This window comes from Cetorhinus maximus, chromosome 21 (genome assembly GCF_964194155.1).
Source record: "Cetorhinus maximus chromosome 21, sCetMax3.hap1.1, whole genome shotgun sequence".
NCBI lineage: Eukaryota > Metazoa > Chordata > Chondrichthyes > Lamniformes > Cetorhinidae > Cetorhinus > Cetorhinus maximus.
Window position 1 is genome coordinate 5,121,136 of NC_135899.1, and position 25,828 is coordinate 5,146,963.

Here is a 25,828-nt window from a genome sequence, read left to right on the forward strand (position 1 = left end):
TTTTGTCCATGACATCTCTGGCAATTTCTCCTTTGCCCCCACCTATCACTGGCCTTCTGTCCAGCTTCACCTGCTCCTCCCACTTAAACAGTAAAAATGTCATTACATTTTACTTCTCTTTAGCTCTGAAGTGGAGTCATAAGGACTCGAAACGCTAACTCTGTTTTTTTTCTCCACAGATGCTGTTGGACCTGCTGAGTTTTTCTCGCATTTTCTGTTTTTGTTTCAGATTTCCAGCATCCGCAGCATTTTGCTTTTGCCTTATATTTGTGTTCTCTGGTCACTGAGCCTCTTGCCAGTGTCTCTTTACTCGATCAAAATCCCCTCATTGTTTTATTAAATTTCCCCATTGCTTTATGTGCTCTAAGGAGATCAATTCCAGCTTCTCCAGTCTCTCCAGGTAACTGAAGTCCCACATCTCTGGTACCATTCTAGTAAATCTACTCAGCATCCTCTCTAACTCTCGACTGCCTAACAGGACTCCTATTGGACTTGGAGCGGGTGCAGCTCAGATTCACCGGAATGATACCAGGGCTAAAAGGGCTGAATATTGAGGACAGGTCACATAAACTTGCCCCGTATTCCTGTGCATTTAGAAAGTTGAGTGGAGATCTAGCTGAGGTCTTCAAAGTGATAAAGGGATTCAGTCGGATATATAGAGAGAAACTATTTCCTCTGCTGGAGGAATCCAGAGCAGAGATTATCAACAATCTTAAAGTGAGAGTCAGTTATTCAGGAGTGAGCTCAGAAGGCAGTTTTTTATACAAAGGGTGGTGAAAATGACTAACTCTCCTCAAAAATTAAGGGTAAATTTAAATTTTCCAAGATTGAGACGGATGGAATGTTGTTGGTATCAAGGGATTTTTAAAAAAAAATTCATTCATGGAATGTGAGTGTCACTGGCTAGGCCAACATTTATTACCCATCCCTTGTTCATAAGGGCATTTCAGAGTCAACCACATTGCTGTGGGTCTGGAGCCACATGTAGGCCAGACCGGGTAATGACAGCAGATTTCCTTCCCTAAAGGACATTAGTGACCTTAGTGGGTTTTTAAAATAACAAAAAAGACAATGGTTTTACACTCATCATCAGACTTTTATCAAATTCACATTTCACCACCTGTCATGAGATTTGAACTCCTGTCTCTGAAGTATTACCCTGGGTCTCTGGAATATTACTGCAGTGACACCACTCTGCCACCCTCTCCCCTTAGATGTGGCTATGAAATAAAGAGGAGGAAATAGATTTAAAGTACTCCAGGGCTTTTAATTCATGTTATTCTGAACTCTCGTACTGGCAGCCAAAGTGGATTTGGTTTTGTTTTCTCTTTCTACCGAATTCAGGTATCTCGAGAAAAGTGATGGAATACAACCAGCCCCGTGAGTGCATCAGGAACTATTTCAGGTCTCGCAAATGTTTTGTTTTTGTTCAGCCAACGGCCAGTTCGAATCTAAACCAGATGGAAAAGCTCCCGGAAAGTCAGCTTAACCCCAAATTTGTTGACATGTGCCATGAGTTCTGCCAGTACATCCACCTTGAATCGCAGCCTAAGACAATCAAAGGTGGTCACAGGATCAATGGTAGAAGTAAGTGCATCACAATTGGACAAGTATGTGTGTCAGCTCATTGAAGTGTTGATGGCTGTTGTTATATACAACAAACTCTGTAATGGCTCTGACGCTGAAGTGCTGAATCTAACCAGGTCTCTCTTTTCTCCTGTCTATGTTTGCTGCTCATCGAGATGAGGGATGTTAGTAGTGAGAAAAGAGACACTTTCCAATTCAGGCACTCAGTTTCCCACCTGAGTGTTCACATCGAACACTTCCAGGTCACCAATAAATGAACTGAGGCTCCTTCATTGATGTGTTTCAGTCCAAACCTCATAATGTTGACTCTTATTACACACTGTGGCAATTTCCAGTTTTACATCCTGAGTCTAGCTTTAGTCTCTGAATAACATTAGCAATTTAATGGCAGTCAGTGCTGGATTGGAGTTGGTGTTCTTGAGAGTGCCAACCTCACTAAGAGGATTTGATCCTCCATATTTACAAATGTTCTGTAATGAACTGTTTGTCCTGTCCTTTGTTGCAGAGTTGGCAATCTTAGCTAAAACCTACGTTGAAACTATTGCCAGTGGGATGGTACCTTGCATAGAGGATGCTGTTAGCAGCATGGCTAAGATTGAAAATACAGCTGCCCTCAAAGATGGCCTCGCTCACTACAAACAACAGATGGACCTGATGGTGAAGATACCAACTGAAACTGAAGAGCTGGCAAAGATGCACACACAGTGTCAGAAAGAGGCCTTTGACCTCTTCATGAGGAGGTCCTTCAATGACCAAGATCAGGCTTATTACAAGCAGATGGTGGTGAGGGTCTAAACCACGTTTCAAAAATAAAATGAGGACATTAAAATAAGCATGGAATTGGAATGGCCATTTTAAAGACCTGGCCTCTTCCACAGACCTTGTGCAAACAACTTCAGCATGGACTCTTACGTTGACCTTTTCATCTCACGATCAAAACGCTCCCTGATTCCCTAAAGTTGATCAAATAGTCATTCATCCTTACATTTTGCACTGCTCAGGCCTGACTTGTTGTTTTTCTAGACAATCTTTACCCCGACTGACATTCCCCTCACACCACACCCCACCCCCACCACCCCCCTGCCGAAATGCCCTCCCCTCCCCATTGCCCCAACACCATCCCCACACACAAACAGCACACGATTGTCTATCCTTGGGGTTAGGGTGCAGTCACATAATGATTATGGCCGGGATGTTCCACCCTATCGAAAGTCAATGGGCTTTTGCCTGGCCTGCCACACCCCCCACGGAGATTCCTGCTCTGGCAGGGCCAGGAAATCCTGCCCCATGTTACTGGACTAGTAAATCATAAATCAAAGTATTGAGTATAGGAGTTGGGATGTTATGGTGAGGTTGCATAGGACATTGGTGAGGCCAACTTTGGAGTATTGTGTGTAGTTCTGGTCGTCTAACTACAGGAAGGATATCAGTAAGATTGAGAGAGTGCAGAGAAGATTTACTAGGATGTTGCCGGGTCTTAAGGAGTTGAGTTACAGGGAACGATTAAACAGGTTAAGACTACCTTGGAGCGTAGAAGAATGAGGGGAGATTTGATAGAAGTTTACAAAATTATGAGGGGTATAGACAGAGTAAATGCAAGTAGGCTCTTTCCACTTAGAATAGGAGAGATAAACACGAGAGGACATGGCTTTAGGGTGAAAGGGGAAAGGTTTAGGGGGAACATTAGGGGGAACTTCTTCACTCAGAGAGTGGTGAGAGTGTGGAACGAGCTACCATCTGACGTGGTAAATGCAGGCTCACTCTTAAGTTTTAAGAATAAATTGGATAGATACATGGATGGGAGAGGTCTGTAAGATTATGGACGAGCTGCAGGTCAATGAGACTAATGGAATAATATTTTGGCACAGACTAGAAGGGCCGAATTGCCTGTTTTCTGTGCTGTAGTGTTCTATGGTTCTATGGTTCTAGTAATCCAGAGGCCTGTGGTAATGATCTGGAGAGTTAAGTTCAAATCGCACCATGGCAGCGGGCGGGGGGGGGGGGATTTAAATTCAATTCACTGGAGAAATCTGACATTTTTCTCTTAAAAAATAACTAGTATCAGTAATGGTGACCATGTCGCAAGGGGGGTGCAAATGGCACAACTAAAGAAATAAAAGATGTGTCGGAGGAGGTGTTCATCTCGCGCCCCCGTCTCCCCAACACCATTTTCCCCTGGCTCTGCACTTAGTTAACCTGCCATTTGTCTAACTTCTTCCAGTTCTGATGAAAGTTCATTAACCTGACATATTTACATCATGTAACCAGCCATCCTATTCCTAACCCAAAATTAATCCACCTTGTCAGCTTCCACCAAATTTAATTCCAGACCTGCATTTACAATTGGTTTCTGCTTTGCAAATTTCCACCTGTTTTTCCACGGGTTTATCTATCACCAACGTAGTGATTTGTACATTATATTTTGTAAACTAGCACGGCCAACAGCTGAGATGATTCCATAGCTGGCCTAACTACCTCCTGCTTTCCTTTCAAACAGGTTACAGAGTATCACCTTCTCCATTTGTAATTGGTCTATTCGTTGATTGCACTTGCCTCTCTCCTCTCCTTCCCCCCCAACCCACCCATGACCAATATATGCTTATTTTGTTCATGTTGAATATGTTTAATGTCTGATTATGCTATATTGTTCTCGCTAGAGATGTTTACTGCCCTGCAATGTATTTCTCAGCATCCACTGTTTTTAACAATGTTCTGAGTATTTTCAGGCTAACTTGACACAGCCAATCAGATACTTGCTCCAATGTTGTCACCAGGCCTGGTTACACGATCTGGATTTTCTGTCATTGTCAGGCCGATGTGCAAACACATTATTTGGAGCTTTGTGGCAAGAATGAAGCTGCTTCCATGGAGGCGTGCACCAACCTGCTGGAGATCCTGTCCTCCAAGATAGAGGAGAAAATGCGAGAGGGACTTTATGCTCAGTCCGGTGGCTATCGACTGTATGAAGAGGATCGCCAGAAGATGATTCTGAAATTCCACTCCACCCCTGGAAAGGGGAATAAGGTAAATATTTCTCACCCATTTGGCCAAGCTTTCAGCAGGGAATCGATTGCAATTTTACGCGAAACGAAACCCTCCCCAAATTACCTTCATCGTGTCTCCATCGTGCCTCTCCTCAGCAATAAACCAGTGAGCACTCCTGCCCCAACATGTAGATCAGATTTAATTCTCAGTAATAAGTCAGTGAGCACTCCTGCGCCAACATGTCTTTTTGTCAGTGTTAAAGCAGTGTGAAGTCCTGCCTAAATGTATTTGCCTTCTCGCTATTTCTTTAATTGTATTTTAAATCCCCCACTCCCACAGGCCGAAGACGCCTTGAACAAGTTCATAAAACGCAAAACTCCGGAAGCTGACTCCGTGCTACAGGCTGACAAGAAGCTGACAGACAAGGATAGGGAACTGGCAGGTAAGCTAGTTCCAGTAACTTTGTTGGTGGAAGGAAGAAAAGGCTTAAGTGGAAAGGCTTAAGTGGAAAGGAATTTAATGCGCAGGAGCTGCAGCTGTACAAGAGAGAGTTGGAAAGGCAGTAGAGTTAATGACAATGTGAAGATTAGCAATGCTTGAAGTGCACAACAGCTTAACACAGAATGAGAAGGTAAAAAATGTAGGTACATAAGAAATAGGAGCAGGAGTAGGCCATTCAGCCCCTCGACTCTGCTCCACCATTCAATAGGATCACAGCTGATCTGATTGTGGCCTTAACACCACTTTCCTCCCTGTCCTCCAAAACCCTTGACTATCTTGTCAGTCAAAAATTTGTCTGACTCAGCCTTGAATATATTCAGTGATGCAGCCCCCACTGCTTTCTGGGGAAGAGAATTCCTAAGATTAATGAACATCAGAGTGAAGAAATTCCTTCTCTTCTCTACCTTAAATGGGATTAAAAACTGTGTCCCCTAGTTTTAGATTCCTGCATGAGGGGAAACATCTTCTCAGCATCTACCCTACCAATCTCCCCCCTCAGAAACATTTTATTTCAATAAGATCACTTCTCATGCTTCTTAACTGCAATGCGTATAGACCCAACCTGGTCTACCTTTCCTCATAAGACAACTCCTTTGTCCCAGGAATCAGTCTAGTGGACCTTCTCTGAACTGCTTCCATTGCAAGTATATCTCTTTTTAAGTAAGGAGAACAAAACTGTACACAGTACTCTAGATGCAGTTGCACCAATACCCTGTACAGTTATAGCAAAACTTCCCTACATTTGCCTTCCTAATTACTTGCTGGACCTGCATGTTAAATTTTTGTGATTCATACACAAGGACACCCAGATCCCTCTGTACTGCAGCATTCTGCAGTCTCTCTCCATTCAAATAATATTCTGTTTTCCTATTCTTCCTGCCAAAGCAGATAGTCTCACATTTTCCACATTATACTCCATCGGCCAAGTTTTTGCCCATTGACTGAACTTACCTATATCCCAGACTCTTTGTGTCCTCCTCACAACTTGCTTTTGAATCTACAAAACAGTTAGTCCCTTTATCCAAGTTATTAATGTAGATTGTACATAGTAACTGGGTTAATATTTCAGTTATGAACCCTTCATCAGAATCATCTTAACCGTAGAGAGTATCAGAGCTGAACCCAGTCATGTTCACCTTCATCATTTACACACATGCACTTTACAGGAGGGAGCATTAGACAGTGATGTGGAAGTTATCTCCTTCTTTGGTTCATTGTCCAGGTTATTTATTCTTTAAACAGCCTGGGACATTGTTAAAGACACTACATAAATGTGTGCAGTACTCGTAATAATACGAGTAGCATTGCATTAGTTACATCTAGTACCAGCAGCATCAGTAGTAGCAGCCATAGCAGCAATGCAGTAGTAGTTGTAGCATTCACAATAATCAGTAGCTTTAGCAGTAGCAATACCAGCAGTAACAGTAATGGCGGGGTCTATCCCAATGGTAGGAGCAACAGCAGGAGCAGCAGTAATAGCAGTAGGATCATAGGATCATAGAGCCCAGGGATGAGAGGATTGTCCAATGATGAGAGGTTGAATAGAGTGAGCCTATATTCTGGAGTTTAGAAGAATGAGAGGCAATCTCATTGAAACACGTAAGATTCTGAAGAAGGGTAGATTCTGAGAGGCTGTTTCACCTGGTGGGAGAATCTCAAATGAGGGAGCAACTAAAGGATTGATAATTTAAGACTGAAATGAGGAGAAAGTTCTTTATTCGGAGCATTATGAATCTCTGAGGCTATGGATGCTCAGTCATTGAGTATCTTCAAGGCTGAGATGGACTCTAGGGATATCAAGGAATATGGGGCTTGGGCAGGAAAGTATAACTGAGATCACCAATCAGCCATTGCAGGCTCAGGGGGCCTAATGGGGGCTACCCCAGCTCCTATTGCTTATGTGTTTGTTTCTCCGTGTGTACATGTATCTGTGTGTGTGTTTGTATTGTGTGTGTCTGTGTGTGTGTCTGTGCATGTGCATTTTTCAAAATTCATTCATGGGATGTGGGCTTCGCTACCTGGGCCAGCATTTATTGCCCATCCCTTACTGCCCTTGAGAAGGTGGTGGTGAGCTGCCTTCTTGAACCGCTGTAGTCCATGCAGTGCAGGTACACCCACAGTGCTGTTAGTAAGGGAGTTCCAGGATTTTGACCCAATGACAGTGAAGGAATGGCGATATATTTCCAAGTCAGGTTGGTGAGTAGCTTAGAGGGGAATTTCCAGGTGGTGGAGTTCCCATCTATCTGTTGCCTTTGTCCTTATAGATGGTAGTGGTTGTAGGTTCAGAAGGTGCTGTCTAAGAAGCCTTGGTGAACTCCTGCAGTGTATCTTGTGGATAGTACACACTGATGCTACTGTGCGTTGGTGGTGGAGGGAGTGAATGTGGATGTGGTGTCAGTCAAGCGAGCTTCTTTGTCCTGGATGATGTTGAGCTTCTTGAGTGTTGTGGGAGCTGCACTCATCCAGGCAAGTGGGGAGTATTCCATCATATTCCTGACTTGTACCTTGTAGATGTCTGTATATTACCAAAAAATGTCAATCTGGCTTCACAATTCCTTGGTGGGGTCTTGTTTGCTTTGGCATTGTTTATGGTGGTATAGTGGTATTGTCACTGGACTGGTAAGGTAATCCGGAGAACCAGGGTAATGCTCTGGGGACCTGGATTTGAATCCCACCACAGCAGAAGGTGCAGTTTGAATTCATCTGGAATTAAAAGTCTAATGATGACTGTGAAACCTTTGTCGATGGTCACAAAAACCCATCTGGTTCACTAATGTCCTTTAGGGAAGGAGATCTGCCATCCCCACCCGGTCTGGTCTACATGTGACTCCAGACCCACAGCAATGTGGTTGACTCTTAAAAATGCCCTCTGTATAAGGGCAATAAACGCTGGCCTAGCCAACAAAGTTCACACCCCACAAATGAATTTTTAAAAAACCTTGGAAGGTGTCCTTGCACTTTAAAACAGTTTTCTCTATCTCATTTCCAATTTCAGACATCAGATGACCTATGGTGGCCATCATTATTGTCTTTTAAAAAGGATCCCCTTTAAACAGTCCAGTATGTTTTTGGTTAGCTGGTGATATTACCGGCTGATATCACTCAAGTGATATCGAGTGACTTTACATTAGTCACAATTTTCCAACATTGTGGCACCGTGTAAGTGTGCGTGTGTGTATGTTTGTGTGCCCTGTGTATGTATGAATGTATGTATTTGTATGTGTGTGTGTACGTGCATCTGTGCGTGTGTGTATACCTGTGTGTGTGTACCTATGTGTATATATGTGTGTGTGTATATTTGTGTATGTGTGTGTGTACATATGTGTTTGTGTCTGCGTATGTGTGTGTCTGTATCTGTGTGTGTGCGTATCTATGTGTTTGTGTGTGTGTGTGTGTGTTTATGTGTGTGTGTTTGTGTGTGTGTGTGTCTATGTGTGTGTGTGTGTGTGTGTGTGTGTTTATGTGTGTGTGTTTGTGTGTGTGTGTGTCTGTGTGTGTCTATGTGTGTGTGTGTATCTGTGTGTGTGTATATGTGTGTGCGTATCTGTGTATGTGTGTATCTGTGTGTGTGTGTATCTGTGTGTTTGTGTGCGTGTGTGCAAAAGCAGGACAATGGCACGAGATGATAATGCTCAGTTGGAGAGCCGGTGCAGACACGATGGACTGAATGGCCTCATTCTGTGCCATTAAGATTCAGTGATTCTGCAGGTTCTGGTGGGAAAAGGAACTTTTTATTAGCCGGCTGCAATGGCAGCTTCTCATGCCATATCATCCCAATCCCGCCTAATTATTCATGCATTCCCGGGAAACATGCCGTTTCGATGCTGAGCAGGCTCCGATTTGCTGCCATGCCACCACCTCGCCACTTCGTCACGCCGGACGCCACATTTAAAGTTCAGTCGCGCGCACACCTCTCAGTGCTTCCAGCCCAGGACTGCTGCACAGAAGACATGGCCCCGAAAGGCAAGAATACTGCTGTCCCCAGGTTTAGTGACGCGCCCCTCGAGCACCTTTTGTACACTATGGAGGCTCACTGTGATGTCCTCTAACCCCACTCTGGCCACAGGAGGGGCAGCAACATTACCACTCAGGCTTGGGAGGCGATAGCAGTGATGGTCAGTGCCAATGATGCACAGAAGAGGTTGGCTATCCAATGCAGATAGAGGGTGAATGGTCTCATCCTTGCCGCCAGGATATGGCAACCATCTCATCACTCTAAACTCACAAACTCAAGCCCTTCACATTCACTGGCATCTCACTCACTGCCAGCTCAAGGGACATCACTGCTCAGTCTCTCACAAACACCCTCACATGTCCATTTGGCCTCCTCTGCTCTGGAGACTGCCTCCTCAGCCCTCATCATCTTGAGGCCACTTTCAATCAACAAGATCAAGTTGTGCCCCCCACACACCCTGGGATACTCCCTTCCCCAGTGCCCTCGCCCTGCAGCCTCTTCCCTTGCCTGAGCCCACTTCTCCCCCTTCCCCAAACAAGCCCTAGCCCTGCAGCCATTGAAAAGTCATCCACATATGGCTGATGTGGTTAGTCGAGACCTGCCTGTGAGCCCCCTAAAAGTGATGTGGCTCTGTCTGTGAAGCCTGGCACTGATGACTGCCCGTGCTGCCCGAAACAAGATAGGCAAACAAAGCTTGAAGTCGCGAGTGAAGTGCAGCCCCCAGGTGCCCGTCGCTTATGTACAGTTGTGAAACACATCGGCGTGATGTGCTTGGCTGATCCAGCGTGGTGTGGGGTTGGGGGTGATTCCGGCGAGCTGGGCTTATAACAATATACAGATATCTTACAATGCAGTTCCCGACATCCGACAGCGGGAAACATGGCCCACCATTGACGGGTGGAGCGGTGGGTTGCAAACTGGTTTCACAATGGCGGGAAACTGATTTTTGACCTTCTCGCCGTCTTGTCCACTCACGCTGCCAAACCCGCCCGTTGCCAATGGGCACAGAAAATTCCGCCCATCATCTTTACATCTACCCTCCCCTTTCATAACATTAAAGGCCTTGATCAGGTCTCCCTCTCTGTCATCTCTTTCCCAGAGAAATGAGCCCCAGCCTTGTTACTCTCCAGTGAGGACACAACTGAGCTCAGCTCTGCTGTTCCCGAGTCGCCAGTTGCTGCCTTCAGAAGAAGAGATGAGGAAATTGAGGCTGAGGGACGTCTGAAAGAAAGTCACATTATGAGTGTGTTTGACTGTGTTGCTGCTCTGCTTACTGTGCCAGAGTGTACACTGCATCAACACACGGGAATCTCCCAGTCTGAGCTGTGCTGCCTTAGGAGCTGGAGTGAAATCTCCTTTACAATTCTTAATGCATTGAGAACTGTTGTACTTTCCAGATTATTTATTCATGAGGAAACTCTGGCACCAGAGTGTGGAATATTTAATTTCCTTTTTTTCCTCCATCCCCTCCCGTGTCACACATCAGTTCCTAGTCGATGGGACTCATTGGGGAATTGTTCCTACCAGGCAAAGAAAGTGAAAATTCTGGCAATGTCTGGAAGTCCATTCAGTATGTGTGATGGGGAAAGACAAGTGAATGATGTTTTAAATGTGTATCCGTTGATCAGAACCCACGAGGGGGTTTCTGGACCTGAAACACCTTTTCCATTTCAGATTTATTTCATTGTTGGTTTTATTTTTATAATCTCATTCTCGTCAGGTCTCTGCTGAGACACCAATGAATTCTGAAATGCAGCCTAGAAATGCAAGGAATGAAGCTCAGAACTGAGATGAAGCTGTCGTGTTCAAATAAGCGACCAGCAGCAAACTATCTCCTAAACTCCTCACTACTCACATTGACAATGTTGCTGACCCTTTTTACCCCACCCTTGGAAGGGGTTTTGCAAATTGTGGGCTGCCCGCCTGCCTGTTTTGCCAGTGCGACGAGGACGAAATCGCACGGGCGGCAAATGTAAAATCGGGTTCCATTGGGTTTTGAATGGCCTTAAGTGGCCTTTTAATTGATGGCGGGCGCAGCTCCGACAGCTGCGCGTGCCCGCCGACCTGGAGATTGCGCGTGTGCAGGATGACATCGGGACGCGTGGCGTAAAATTCTGCCCCTGATAAACAACGTGGTGGGTGTTTGAATCCCAGATATTGTAAAACCCTTTTGTGATGCATTAAACTGGGAACAGGATTTATTTTTACATTGAGGCTCCAGTTCCAGCTTTTGCTCATTTTCTTATTTCTATCCCCACACAATCCCACAGAGCTGAGGAGGGTGGGTGTAATGTTTGATATTTCCAGAAGCTGTGACCTCCCTCTGTGGAAGTCCCAGTGTTTTCTGCTGTTGTCAGATTCTCATTTCCTCCCCTCAGGGCGGCCCTTTTTCATGTTGGAAAACAAATCAAAAACGGTCAAATTGAGGAGAGAATTTTCACCGATCCCCAGTGAGTCTATCCCCTGATCCCCAGTGAGTCTCTCCCCCCCGATCCCCTGTGAGTCTCTCCCCCGACCCCCAGCGAGTCTCTCCCCCGATCCCCAGCGAGTCTCTCCCCCGATCCCCAGCGAGTCTCTCCCCCGATCCCCAGCGAGTCTCTCCCCCGATCCCCAGCGAGTCTCTCCCCCGATCCCCAGCGAGTCTCTCCCCCGATCCCCAGCGAGTCTCTCCCCCGATCCCCAGCGAGTCTCTCCCCCGATCCCCAGCGAGTCTCTCCCCCGATCCCCAGCGAGTCTCTCCCCCGATCCCCAGCGAGTCTCTCCCCCGATCCCCAGCGAGTCTCTCCCCCGATCCCCAGCGAGTCTCTCCCCCGATACCCAGCGAGTCACTCCCCCGATCCCCAGCGAGTCTCTCCCCCGATCCCCAGCGAGTCTCTCCCCCGCTCCCCAGCGAGTCTCTCCCCCGATCCCCAGCGAGTCTCTCCCCCGATCCCCAGCGAGTCTCTCCCCTGCTCCCCAGCGAGTCTCTCCCCCGATCCCCAGCGAGTCTCTCCCCCGATCCCGTCAGTTGCTCCCCCGATCCCCAGTGAGTCTCCTCCCTGATCCCCAGTGAGTCTCATCCCCAAAAATGCGGGCGGAGTGAGAGGGGCAGAGTGGGAAAGGGGAGGAGAGAGAGAGAGAGAGTGGGAAAGGGGAGTGTGGGAGAGAGAGAGTGGGAAAGGGCGACAGAGTGTGGGAGCCAGAGTGGGAAAGGGGGGAGATTGAAAGAGAGTGGGAAAGCGGGGAGAGTGAGAGAGACAGGGTGGGAAAGGGGGAGAGGGAGAGCGACAGAGTGGGAAAGGAGATAGTGAGAGAAACAGAATGGGAATTTTTCTAATTATTTTCACAAATGATTTTGTTACTCAAGGTTTATTTCTGTCAGAATATTTATTCAATTTTTGGGGGTTTTAACAGAGAAGGTTGATGAGGGTGATGATGTTGATGTGGTGTACATGGACTTCTAAAAGGCATTGGGACAGTGTCTGCAACAGACCTGTGAACAGGGTTATAGCTCATGGAATAAAAAGGAGAATAGCGATATGGACATGGGATTGGCCGAGAGACAGGAAATAGAGAGCAGTGGTTAATGGATGTTTTTTCGTTTGGAGGAAGGTTTCGTGGAGTTCCCCAGGGGTCAGTGTTGGGACCTTTGCTTTTCCTGCTTCATATTAATGACCTAGACTCTGGTGTACGGGACACAATTTGAATATTTATGGATGATACAAAACTTGGAATCATAGTGAACTGTGAGGAGGATAGTGGAGAACTTCAAAAGGACATAGGCGAGTTTGTGGAGCAGGTGGATAAATGGTGGATGATGTTCAATGTGGAGAAATATGAAGTGGTTCATTTTGGTAGGAAGAACATAAAGAGACAATATAAAATAAAGAATTCATCTCCAAATGGTGTTTAGGAGCAGAGGGAAAGAGGTGTATGTGCGCAATCACTGAAGGTGGCAGGACAGATTGAGAGAGCAGTTTATAAAGCATACAGTATCCTGGGCTTTATTAATAAGGACATAGAGTACAAGAGCAAGGGGGGTTTTGTGGAATTTGTATAAGTCACTCGTTCGGTCTCAGCTGGAGTATTGCGTCCAGTTCTGGGTGCCGCACTTTAGGAAGGATATGAAGGCATTGGAAAGAGTGCAGAAAAGATTGATGAGAATGGTTCCAGGGATGAGGAACTTCAGTTAAGAAGATAGATTGGAGAAGTTTGGACTGTTTTCCTCAGAGAAAAGAAGGCTGAGAGGAGATTTGATAGAGTTATTCAAAATCATGAGAGATCTGGACAGAGTAGATAGGGAGCAACGGTTCCCACTCATGAAAGGATCGAGAATGAGGCAGCACAGATTTAAAGTACTTGGCAAAAGATGCAAAAGTGACATGAGAAAAAAGCTTTGTCACACAGAGAGTGATTAGGGTCTGGAATACACTGCCTGAGAGTGTGGTGGAGACATGTTCAATTGAGGTATTCAAAAAGGAATTTGACTGTGATTTGGAGAGAACGAATGTGCAGGGTTACGGGATGAAGGCTGGAGAATAGCACGAAGTGAATTCAGGGACCGGTGCAGACATGATGGGCTGAATGGGCTCCTCCTGTGCCTTAACAATTCTGTGATTCTGTGAAATTTTATTTATCTGCAATCTATTTATATGCTTCATTTCCCCTTTTCTGGGTGTAGTTTATGTTGCTGCTGGAATCAGGAAATGAAACTGAAAGTATTTCACTTCATACTGATCACCATTTTACATAGAGCACAGAGCAAGGTTATCAGTCCTTCGAGATGGAAGCTGATCTTTCCTGTGCTATTTGCCATGGTCTGTATAAAGATCCTGTCTTAATCGACTGTGATCACAGCTTCTGTCGATCCTGTATAACCCGTTACTGGGAGAAAGCTGGCACTACCTCCTGTCCTGTTTGTCGAAAGGAGACTTCATCCATGGACCTCAGACCCAACCGCACCCTCTCCAATGTCGTGGAGACATTTGTAAGTAGTGATAAAGGTGGTGAAATTCAGCAGGAATGCAGCCGTCACAAGGAGAAGCTGAACGTTTTCTGTAAAACTGACAATCAGCCCATTTGTGTCATTTGTCAAATTTCAAAAAGTCATCAAAACCACGAGGTGCTGCCAGTGGAAGAAGCTACTGAAGAGTTAAAGGTGAGGAGATACTGTGTAAAATAAGATACAGGAACAGATAACAGAATCCCACACAGGGAACATTAATAGATTCTGTTTGAGCATTTCTCAATATTTATTATTTAATTACTCAGTCTTTAGATGAACTGCCATTTGTATCTCTGCTGCAGAAACCAGGGTGAATGTAATTTTTTGTGGGTGTTTAACTTCCAAATCCGTGAGTCTGCCCTCACTCAACATTAATTTGTCCTTTTGAGACTTTAACCATTCAGGCAATAGGAGACAATCTGGTGATGTAACTCAGGAAATGTTTATTAAGTAACAAAAGTAATACTTAACAAGTTAGGCAATGACTTCACTGGCTCAGCATGGTTCTTGCTTCCTGATTCAGCTCAGGGCACAAGGTGACATGTGATCTTCTCTCTCTCTGTCAGTTGGTTCTGTGGTCTTCTCCCTCTCTCCCTCCCTGTTGGTTCTGTGGTCTTCTCCCTCTCTCCCTCCCGGTCGGTTCTGTGGTCTTCTCCCTCTCTCCCTCCCGGTTGGTTCTGTGGTCTTCTCCCTCTCTCCCTCCCGGTCGGTTCTGTGGTCTTCTCCCTCTCTCCCTCCCGGTTGGTTCTGTGGTCTTCTCCCTCTCTCCCTCCCGGTTGGTTCTGTGGTCTTCTCCCTCTCTCCCTCCCGGTCGGTTCTGTGGTCTTCTCCTTCTCTCCCTCTCCCGGTTGGTTCTGTGGTCTTCTCCCTCTCTCCCTCTCCCGGTTGGTTCTGTGGTCTTCTCCCTCTCCCGGTCGGTTCTGTGGTCTTCTCCCTCTCTCCCTCCCGGTCGGTTCTGTGGTCTTCTCCCTCTCTCCCTCCCGGTCGGTTCTGTGGTCTTCTCCCTCTCTCCCTCCCGGTTGGTTCTGTGGTCTTCTCCCTCTCTCCCTCCCGGTCGGTTCTGTGGTCTTCTCCCTCTCTCCCTCCCGGTCGGTTCTGTGGTCTTCTCCATCTCCCGGTTGGTTCTGTGGTCTTCTCCCTCTCCCGGTTGGTTCTGTGGTCTTCTCCCTCTTTCCCTCCCGGTCGGTTCTGTGGTCTTCTCCCTCTCCCGGTTGGTTCTGTGGTCTTCTCCCTCTTTCCCTCCCGGTCGGTTCTGTGGTCTTCTCCCTCTCTCCTTCCTTCCCGGTCGGTTGTGTGGTCTTCTCCCTCCCAGTTGGTTCTGTGGTCTTCTCCCTCTCTCCCTCCCGGTCGGTTCTGTGGTCTTCTCCCTCTCTCCCTCCCGGTTGGTTCTGTGGTCTTCTCCCTCTCTCCCTCCCAGTTGGTTCTGTGGTCTTCTCCCTCTCTCCCTCCCGGTCGGTTCTGTGGTCTTCTCCCTCTCTCCCTCCCGGTCGGTTCTGTGGTCTTCTCCCTCTCTCCCTCCTTCGCGGTCGGTTCGTGGTCTTCTCCCTCTCTCCCTTCCGGTCGGTCAGTTCTGTGGTCTGCTCCCGGCTGGAAAGCAGTCTCTTGTCTTCAGTTTCTAATTCAATGCATGTCTGGTAGCTCAAAGCTGGTGCTTTTAAACTCTTTCCAAATCACAGCCCACATTCATGATCAATCATGCTTTTGAATTTTTATTGGCTCGGGCAGCAAATGATCACTCCCGATTGGTTTAAGTGGTGCATGATCAGTTTTTGATTTGTTTCTCACGTGTAACGGTCATCAATTGATGTCATTTCCTGTTGACTCCTGATTGGCCCTCCTATGTCTCAATTACTCATGGGACAGTCCCTCTCATTGTAGCTTTTTCTCTTCTTTCATTAAATGTTATGACTTTCAACAGAGATAACAGGGGTCTTAAGTTAATTTTGGTGTCCGCTTGTTTGAGATAGTAGAGGGTATGATGTCAGTAACACTCAGTGATTGGGCTCAGTGTGTCAGGTGCCTATTGATATGTAGGTGTCAATATCGTACGTCCCCTAGAACTCAGATTAAGACAGGTACTTATCAGTGTGTTTTGGTTGAGAGCAGAGCTTCGATGTTTTTGTTGTATCTACCAGTGCTTGGGACAAATTAATTAAAAATAGTAAACGAGGACAGAGCAGTGCATAGCCTTTCAGAAATTACAAAGTTACAGAAATTACATAAAGCCCATAGAAAATACAAACAAAATTAGTGCAAAAAACTGATTGGTGTGCTCAAGTTGAGGTATCAGGATACACATACAAGATGCAGCACAATACATTATATCTTCATAAGGAATTAAAGGCAAGAGAACAACATAGCGATAAAAACTGATTGCAGAACTTAACTCTAAGCTTAACAGAACCAAAGATGGTTTCGTGTTGTGAAGGAAAGTGACTGCTTTTACCCTTCTTACAATACTACAAATTAAAAGGACTAGACTAATTATCAGGAATGAGGACTAACTGCTTAAAACCTTCACATGATAGGCTTTGGAATTTTAGGGAATATAAACTGGTAAGTTTTAATTGCTAGGGAGGATGATGGTTCCAGACCAGGACTGCTGAACCGTGATGTCTTTGAAGCATTGTCTTGTGGCCATGTGGTGTTGCCCACTTGTCGAGTGTGGATGTGACTGCTAAGACCTAGTCACATGATGTACTAGTGTCCTGCATTGACTACAATTCATCAGCATATCATATTGGATTAATTGATTAATAAACTTGAATTACTTGATCATTAACTAAGCTAAACTACAAACTAATTGTAAATAATTATTAAACCTAAACTCTTCTACAACAGAGGATGAAAGATTCACTTTAGTATAAAAGGAGTCTCACTTTACATCAACAACAAAAACCTATATTTATCTAGCACCTTTAATGTCATAAAACATCCTCAGGTCCTTCACAGGAGTGTTGTAAAGTAAAATTAGACACTGAGCCACATCGGGAGATATTAGGACGGATGGTGCAAAGCTCAGGCAAAGAGACAGGTTTTAAGGAGTGTTTACAAGGATTAAAAGTCGAGAGGTGAAGGGGGTTAGGGAGAAAATCCCAGAGCTCAGGACCTCTGCAGTTAAAGGTGCAGCCACCAATGGTGGAGTAATTAAAATCAGGGATGGTCAAGAGGCCAGAATTAAATGAGAGCAGATATCTCACAACATTGTGGGGCCGAAGGAGATTACAGACCTAGCGGGGAGCAAGGCCATGGAGTGATTTTAAAGGATTTGTAAGATTTAAAGTTCTGGAGGCTCAGATTACCCAAAATAGGGAGTCGAGAACTCATCCGTGAATTTAAGGTAGTTTAAATTTATTAAGAAGGAACGGTTTAGATATGATGTGTAATCTAAATAGGCAGAAAATGCATAAGTAACAAGTGAGAACAGTTTATTGGTCCTGGATTGGACAAACAGCGGGGAACAGCAGGGGGATGCTGATCCCCATGGCTGATGGTGACAGTCTCCTCAGAATGGTTTACAGTCCCGGATTGGGCAAATGGAGGAATGAAGCTGATCTTCATAACTGAAAGGGGCAGTTTCTTCTGTTTTCTTCAGTCTTCTTTAGCTAGTCAAAATGTTAGGCCGAAGCCAGCATAGATCATTTTGAAAAGCTCTCCTTTGTCCAAAGTCTTCTTGGACTAACCAGGGTGCTAGGCTGGAGCCAGCACTGGTCCACCTCGAGAGGCTCCCTTCTGTCCAAAGTGTTGTTTTTCCCGTTCAAGAATCCATTTATTTACCTCATTTCTGGCAAGTTTTTATGCCATTAATTTATTCATTTGTCCATTGGCAAGGGACAGGTATTCAAAGTAATCCCTCTTATTTCCATGAGAAACCCAGGACCATCAAACTATTCTGAGGAGGCTGCCACTATCAGCCATGGGGATTAGAATCACCCTGCTTCTCCCAGCTGTTTGTCCAATCCAGGACTAATAAACTCATTTCTTGCCAGGACATCCTGTTTAATCTTCAGACAGTTGGTTTATGTTTGAGTCATAAGATCACCTCCCATCCCTGCTATCAGGATTAATAATGGCTTGTTTCAGTGCTTGTGATAGAGACGTGCCCTTGGCAGAGGTAACGGGCGTCGCTGTTTTAGGATTTTATAAAGTTATTACACAATGTTTTATTACAGATGCAAACTTTAAAATCGAGGTGTTTTTTGCGGGAGCCAATGTAGGTCAGCGAGCACCAGGATGATAGGTGAATGGGGCGTGGTGTAAGAAGATGGGCAGCAGGGTTTTGGATGGCCTCAAGTTTATGGAGGGTAGAATGTGGGAGAGCAGCCAGGAATGCGTTGGAACATTCTGGAGGTAACAAAGGCATGAATGTGCTTTTGTTCAAAATTCAAACCAGGTCAACTGTGATTGGTCAAGGCTTTGCCCTGGGGAGTGAACCAGGGAATGGCTGTTCCCCAAGCTTTTGTTTAGTTGTAAAAGGTGCAGCATGTGGGGCAGGCTCCATCTGCCTGCTAAGCACAGGGCCCTGTGTGTGAATATTTGTGGCTTCTAGCATGCATAAGTGAGCCACACTGAAAGACCGACTGATAATCTTAAATTGATTTTCAGTGTAATTCTTAGCACAATCAGGATTGGACAACACTTGCTAAATGTTGTGTTCTCAATACCCATTTGCTGGGACTAAAGAATACGGGTTGCACGCATGATTCAGAATGGCCGAGTTGGTACAGAAGAAAGAACAGATCAGCAGACCAATATTAGATGATGCACATACTGTTTATTTACACAAGAGACACAGCTGTTACACTTGTGTGCTTCTAACACAAAACCTAACTCAAGACGACTAACTACAGAGGTAGCCCGAGCTACACAGCTATTGGATGACAAGATCATGTGATCATCCTGTATACCATTCTTCTTAAAGGTATATTACACATCAAATTACCACACTAAACAATCAGAAATTCGCATCTGGGCAGTTAACTGTTCCATGCTGCATTCTGCATGGCAACGCCTCCACCAATCAGAGTCCACTTGCCAACCAATCAGCACTCTTCCCAGCAGTATAAATTGTTGTCCCCTTAATGTTGGCAATTTCTTGTGAATTGTCCTGATGAGGGCAAGATGAAAACCTTTGATAGCATTTTTCAACCAAACTGCTGAATGTGAAGCAATAGGTACCCCACAATAAGAGCCTTCAGATTTTTAATTTTAACTGTATGATGTTTAATTTTGGGTGTTTATTTTTGAAAAATGTACAATTTAATTGTTATTCTTTCATCAGGAGGAACTGCAAAATTTACTGAAGCCGATCCTGGACAAGAAGAAGGAACGTGATGCTGTAAAAAGTGATTATGAGAAAACATTAACCCACATTCAGGTACTTCTGATCTTATTTTGTTTGACATTCTGTACAGAATTATAGACATCCAGAATTGTACTGTGCAGAATTCTGTCTCCGTATTATAAAAAGGATAAAGAGGTAGTGGAGAAGGCGCAAAAGTATAATTACAAAGATGATACCAGAACTGAGAGGTTTTACCTTTAGGGAAAGATTCAACCAGCTGGAAAAGAGAATCTGTGAGGTGACCTTAGAGAGTCCTTTAAAATTATGAAAGTTTTTGATAGTGTAGATGTTAAGAAGATGTTTCTGTTTGACAGGGAGTCCAAAACTTGGGGTTTTCAATACAAGATAGTCACCAATAAACCAAATAGAGAAATTAGCAACTTGATCCTCAGTTAGAGCTCCCTCTTCTGAATAAATTATCGTCTGATCATCTATCATCTATTATATCTAATGTATAATGAAGTAACTAGATTTCAGAACATTAGAGAATAACTTTCTCTGTATAAAATAAATCATACAGACATCTCAATAAATTATCTGGATGTGGATTAACAAGATTGGGAATATTTTTTCTGTATAATATTCTGATATGAACAGAACTGCTCAGGCTGAATAACCTTTTTAAAATCCTCATTTGATTTTTCAACCTCACTGATAATTTCCAAAGGACCAAAGTGTAAATACAGAGAAACAGATTACAGCCGAATTTGAAAAACTTCACCAGTTTCTCCGTGAGGAAGAGAGAATCGTGTTGGAAGATCTGAACCTGGAGAAAGAGAAAAAGAGTCAGGAGATGAAGGAGAGGATTGAGAAGATAACGGAGGAAATCTCATCGCTTTCAGTCACTGTTCGGGATATTGAACAAGAGCTGAGTGAACAGGACAACATCAAGTTTTTAACGGTGCCTGTTATTTATTTCTCTCTCCTTCACCTCTTTTCTTTGAGACTGTCGTGAAGAATGAACAGGTTGTGTCATCAATATCTAGAATATAAAATTCACTGACCAGAATAATACCAATCACCTGTGACATTTTGTTTCCTCTGTCTCACACCCAAGGTCACTAACGGCTGCCTTTAACTTGGAAATTGCTACATCTGGAACTTGTTTATATTCTGTATGGTTCAGGTTTTCAGGTTACACAGAGTGGTCTGAGACGCTATCTGTAGTATAACTGCAGACAAAGATTCAAAGACAAGTTTGATTAGCCCCAAGGCTGAACGTAAAACTAACATTGCAGATTTCCCCGTCTTTCTAGGATAGTCCGTGATTTCTATTGGACAACACTGGTACAGAGTCACAGAAACATTTGTCTCCAGGACACATACAAATTATTAAATGAAATCATTAAAGTAATTCTCTTTAAACAATTAATTAATTATTGCTGAAAAGAGAAAATAATCTTTTCATCTGAAATTTTTTCACAAGTAACGTCTCTTTTCATCAATATTCAAGTTCTGTTCTACCAAGCAACTGTTTTGTTTATTCCTTCATGGGAAGTGGGCATTGCTGGCTAGGCCAGCATTTGTTGCCCATTCCTAATTGCCCTTGAAAAGGTGGTGGTGAGCTGCCTTCTTGAACAGCTGCAGTCCCTGTGGTGTATGTATACCCACAGCGCTGTTAAATTAATTCCAATAATTGGACATCCATCAGGATTTTACAATTGGATTGTACCTCTGAGTTGTGTTGTGCAGTAAGATCGAGTCATTTGTAATATTGTGGAGTAACTCACAGTCCAGTGAGGACAGGAAGAAGCAGTCCAATAACTTGCGAAATTTATAATGTACTTTTCTTTGGAATCCAGTTTGTTTCTTTACTTTTTGTGATAAAATGTTCTCCAAACACAAACATTAATTATTGTTCTTGTTCCACAGAAAATTCAAGATCTACAGAAAAGGTAAAATTTACACCCTTGATTTGATTTTTATTTCTAACATGTTTCTCCCTCACCCTGGAATGATCCAACACTGACCTTTATCTCCTGTTTCAGAGTGAAGCGAACTCTCCCAGAGCCACAGAAGGTTTACCCTTTAATAAATGTGGGGAAGTACATTGGGTCACTGCAGTACAGAGTGTGGAAAAAGATGCTGACGGTGATTAATACAGGTGGGTGTGAGCTTCCTGACACCAGCTATTAAACAGCTTTCTCTGTTATTAGTTGAAGGGATCTGTCTCTTTATAATAAATATCTAATTGTATTGTAACTGACTAGATTTTACTTCAGTCAGTTTTCTGTTAAAATATATAATTGTCTGATCTGTTTCCATTTGATATTTTTTTGCTGAACAATTAGCCTGGCCCAGAATTCCCAATGGATGTATTTTCAGGACAGATCTGGGATCTGCTGAAATTCCATCTGTTCCGTTCCTGACGCTGTACCAAATCCTGGAGTCTTGGGGATTTCCATATTGTCCGTCGGTGCCAATTCTATTTCCCACTCGATCAGTAGACTGGTCAGAAATGTAAGGGACAGGCGGGAGCTACATTTGAAAACTGAAAAATGCTGCTGCTTTTACTGGAGGCTGGTTTTCTGAAAGCCCACGATCAATCAGTGATCGATTACATTTGGGAATCAAACCTTTCAAATGTTCAATATTCCTCATGTCTTCAGTAACACTGAACATAAAATAAACATACTAAATGATAGGGGGAGTGAGTGGGCCAGTGGAATTTGTTTGTCTGGATTGTCCTATGATTTCCCTCTCACTGTGGGTGCTAAATGGAGTTAAATAGGCAGGAATTGTGACTGCCTTAACTCTGCCGGTTTATAATTCACCTCAACAAAGTGTCTTTTCCCTAATGTCCACACAGAGTCCACTCCACCACAGTGTGGGTGGTCAGCCCGCCCACACAATTTTTTTAATTATTATTCGTTCATGGGACATGGGCATTGCTGGCTAGGCCAGCGTTTGTTGCCCTTGTTCAGAGAGTATTTTAAGAGTCAACCACATTGCTGTGAGTCTGGAGTCACATATAGGCCAGACCAGCTAAAATGTCCTTCCCTGTAGGACATTAGTGAACCAGATGGGCTTTCACAACAATCAACAACATCATTAGACTTTTTTTAATTCTACATTTTTTTATTGAACTCAAATTCCACCATCTGTTGTGGTGGGTTTGGAACCCAGGTCACCAGAACATTACACTGGGGCTCTGGATTTCCAGCCCGGTGAAAATACCACTATTCGACCCCCAATTTAATCCTCAACCTCAACCCTAGTTAATCCCGGCAGTATATGGGGGAATCCCCACTCACCAGGATTGATGATCAAGAAGATGACACTTAGATTTCTCAGTGTCTCACCTCCGAGGAAGGTGCAGCCTCTCCTCCAGTGGAGTTTAGGGAGATTTGTCCACTGATAGCTGGACTTTCACCTGGACAATATCGGCTGAACTTTACGGACCATTCGTGGATGGACAAACAGGCAGGTGGACCTGTAAATTAGGGTGCTATGTCCTTGGTGACATACCCGCCACTGGTTCACCCATTCCCACAGAAACATAGAAACATAGAAGTAGGCCATTTGGCCCTTTGAATCTGCTTCACCATTCATTATGATCATGGCTGATCATCCAATTCAATAGCCTCCTCCTGCTTTCTCCCTATACCCTTTGATTCCTTTCGTCCCTAGTGCTACATCTAACTCCTTCTTGAAAGCATATAATGTTTTGGTCTCAACTACTTTCTGTGGTAACGAATTCGACAGGCTCACCACTCTCTGGGTGAAGAAATTTCTCCTCATTTCAGTCTTAAATGGTCTACCCCGTATCCTCAGACTGTGACCCCTGACTCTGGACTCCCCCACCATCGGGAACATCCTTACTGCATCTACCCTGTCTAGTCCTGTTAGAATTTTATAGGTTTCTATGAGATCTCCCCTCATTCTACTGAACTCCAGCGAATATGATCCTAATCAACTCAATCTCTCCTCATATGTCAGTCCTGCCATCCCAGGAATCAGTCAGGTAAACCTTCACTGCACTCCATCTATAGCAAGTATATCTTTCCTCAGATAAGGAGACCAAAACTGCACGCAATATTCCAGGTGTGGTCTCACCAAGGCCCTGTACAATTACAGCAAGGCATCCCTGTTCCTGTACTCAAATCCTCTGGCAATGAAGGCCAACATACCATCTGCCTCCTTTACCGCCTGCTGCACCTGCATGCTTAGCTTCAGTGACTGGTGTACAAGGACACCCAGGTCTCGTTGCACATTCCGCTCTCTCAATTTATAGCCATTCATATAATCATCTGCCTTCCTGTTTTTGCTACCAAAATGGATAACCTCACATTTATCCACATTATACTGCATCTACCATGCATTTGCCCACTCACTCAGCTTGTCCAAATCACACTGAAGCATCTCTGCGTCCTCCTCACAGCTCACCCTCCCACCCAGCTTTGTGTCATCCGCAAAGTTGGAGATATTACATTTAATTCCCTCCTCTAAATCATTAATACATATTGTGAATAACTGGAGTCCCAGCACTGATCCCTGCGGTACCCCACTAGTCACTGCCTGCCATTCCGAAAAAGACCCGTTTATTCCTACTCTTTGTTTCCTTTCTGCCAACTAGTTTTCTATCCATCTCAATACACTACCCCCAATCCCATGCACTTTAATTTTACACACCAATCACTTATGTGGAACTTTGTGGAAATCCTTCTGAAAATCCAAATAAACCACATCCACTGGCTACCCCTCATCAACTCTACTAGTTACATCCTCGAAAAACTCCAGTACATTTGTCAAGCATGAGTTCCCTTTCATAAATCCAAGCTGACTCTGTCCGATTCTGCCACTGTTTTCCACATTCCAGCTATTAATTCTTTTATAATGGACTCTAGAATTTTCGCCGCTACCGACATCAGGCTGATTGGTCTATAATTCCCTGTTTTCTCTCTGCTTCCCTTTTTAAATAGTGGGGTTACATTAGCTACCCTCCAATCTGTAGGAACTGTTCCAGAGTCTTTGAATCTCGGAAGATGACCACTATTTCTAGGGCCACTTCCTTAAGTACTCTGGGATGTTGATTATCAGGCCCTGGTGATTTATCGGCCTTCAATCCCATCAATTTCCCCAACACCATTTCCCTACTAATACTGATTTCTTTCAGTTCCGCCCTCTCACTAAACCCTGTGTTCCCCAACATTTCTGGTATGTTATTTGTGTCCTTCTTTGTGAAGACAGAACCAAAGTATGTATTTAGTTGGTCAGCCATTTCTTTGTTCCCATTGTAAATTCCCCTGTTTCTGACTGCAAGGGACCTACATTTGTCTTCACCAATCCTTTTCTCTTCACATACCTATGGAAACATTTACAGTCAGTTTTTATGTTCCCTGCAAGCTTACTCTTGTACTCTATTTTCCCCTTCTTAATCAATCCCTTGGTCCTCCTTTGCTGAAATCTAAAGTGCTCCCAATCCTCAGGTCTGTTGTTTTTTCTGGTCAATTTGTATGCCTCTTCCTTGCATCTAATATTGTCTCTAATTTCCCTTGTAAGCCATAGTTTGGCCACCTTTCCTGTTTTACTTATGCGCCAGACAGGAAGAAACAATTGTTGCAGTTCACCCATGCGCTCTTTGAATGTTTGCCATTGCCTATCAACCGTCATCTCTTTAAGTAACGTTTCCCAATCCATCATGGCCAACTCGCGCCTCATACCATCGTAGTTTCCTTTATTAAGATTCAGGACCCAAGTCTCAGAATCAACTACGTCACTCTCCATCTTGATGAAGAATTCTGTCATATTATGGTCGCTCAACCCCAAGGGGCCTCGCACAACTAGATTGCCAATTATTCCTTTCTCATTACACAATACCCAGTCTCACCCCACCTCATAATTTTAAGGCTAGCAGGGGAGGTGTCAGGTGGTCACCTGACTTTGGCCGAATTGAGGCTAGTTGACTCAGCAGCAGTGTGATTGCCCCTGAAATTTACATGAGGGTGTGTGGATCCCACCCTCAGCATAAAATCCAGCCCTATTACTGTTCGTGGCAGTCACGTTACTGCTGTCCTGAATTTCTCTGCACCTGGATCCTTCCAGGCAACAGGGAGGCATTGGCATTGTCATTGGACTAGTATTCCAGAGGCCCAGGGTAATGCTCCAGGGGCCTGGGTCCGAATCCCACCACAGCAGATGGTGAAATTTGAATTCAATTAAAATCTGGAATTATAAGTCTAATGTTGACCATGAAACTATTGTCGATTGTTGTAAAAACCCATCTGGTTTATGAATGTCCATTGCGGAAAGAAATCTGTCGTCCTCACCTGGCCTGCCCTACATGTGACTCCAGACCCACAGCAATCTGGATGCCTCTTACAATGTCCTCTGAAATAGTCTAGCAAGCTTCTCGGTTGTATCAAACCGTTAAAAACAAGTCAATAAGGAATGAAACTGGATGGACTACCTGGCAATGACCTAGGCACCGGAAACAACAAAGGCAAACTCAGCCCTGTCAACCCTGCAAAGT

General features: G+C 44.4%; 2 protein-coding genes across 3 annotated transcripts in view; both read left to right on the forward strand.

The window, feature by feature from the left end:
* The window catches only part of LOC144695589 (guanylate-binding protein 1-like), a 30,518-nt gene extending 19,281 nt beyond the window's left edge, over positions 1–11,237 (forward strand). Inside the window, exons 6-10 of one of the 2 annotated variants that reach the window (XM_078566481.1) lie at positions 1,345–1,587; positions 2,093–2,370; positions 4,399–4,611; positions 4,912–5,014; positions 10,749–11,237. In XM_078566481.1, the coding sequence (XP_078422607.1) occupies positions 1,345–1,587; positions 2,093–2,370; positions 4,399–4,611; positions 4,912–5,014; positions 10,749–10,759 (848 nt within the window). In that variant the 3' untranslated portion in view covers positions 10,760–11,237. Of the gene's footprint in view, positions 1–1,344; positions 1,588–2,092; positions 2,371–4,398; positions 4,612–4,911; positions 5,193–10,748 lie in introns of those variants that run through there. The other variant, XM_078566482.1, reaches the window with a different exon arrangement.
* Positions 11,238–12,410: 1,173 nt separating this feature from the next.
* The window catches only part of LOC144695598 (zinc-binding protein A33-like), a 39,239-nt gene continuing 25,821 nt past the window's right edge, over positions 12,411–25,828 (forward strand). The window contains exons 1-5 of the mRNA XM_078566497.1: positions 12,411–14,165; positions 19,294–19,389; positions 20,024–20,257; positions 21,229–21,251; positions 21,345–21,460. Of these exons, the coding sequence (XP_078422623.1) occupies positions 13,791–14,165; positions 19,294–19,389; positions 20,024–20,257; positions 21,229–21,251; positions 21,345–21,460 (844 nt within the window). The 5' untranslated portion in view covers positions 12,411–13,790. The remainder of the gene's footprint in view (positions 14,166–19,293; positions 19,390–20,023; positions 20,258–21,228; positions 21,252–21,344; positions 21,461–25,828) is intronic.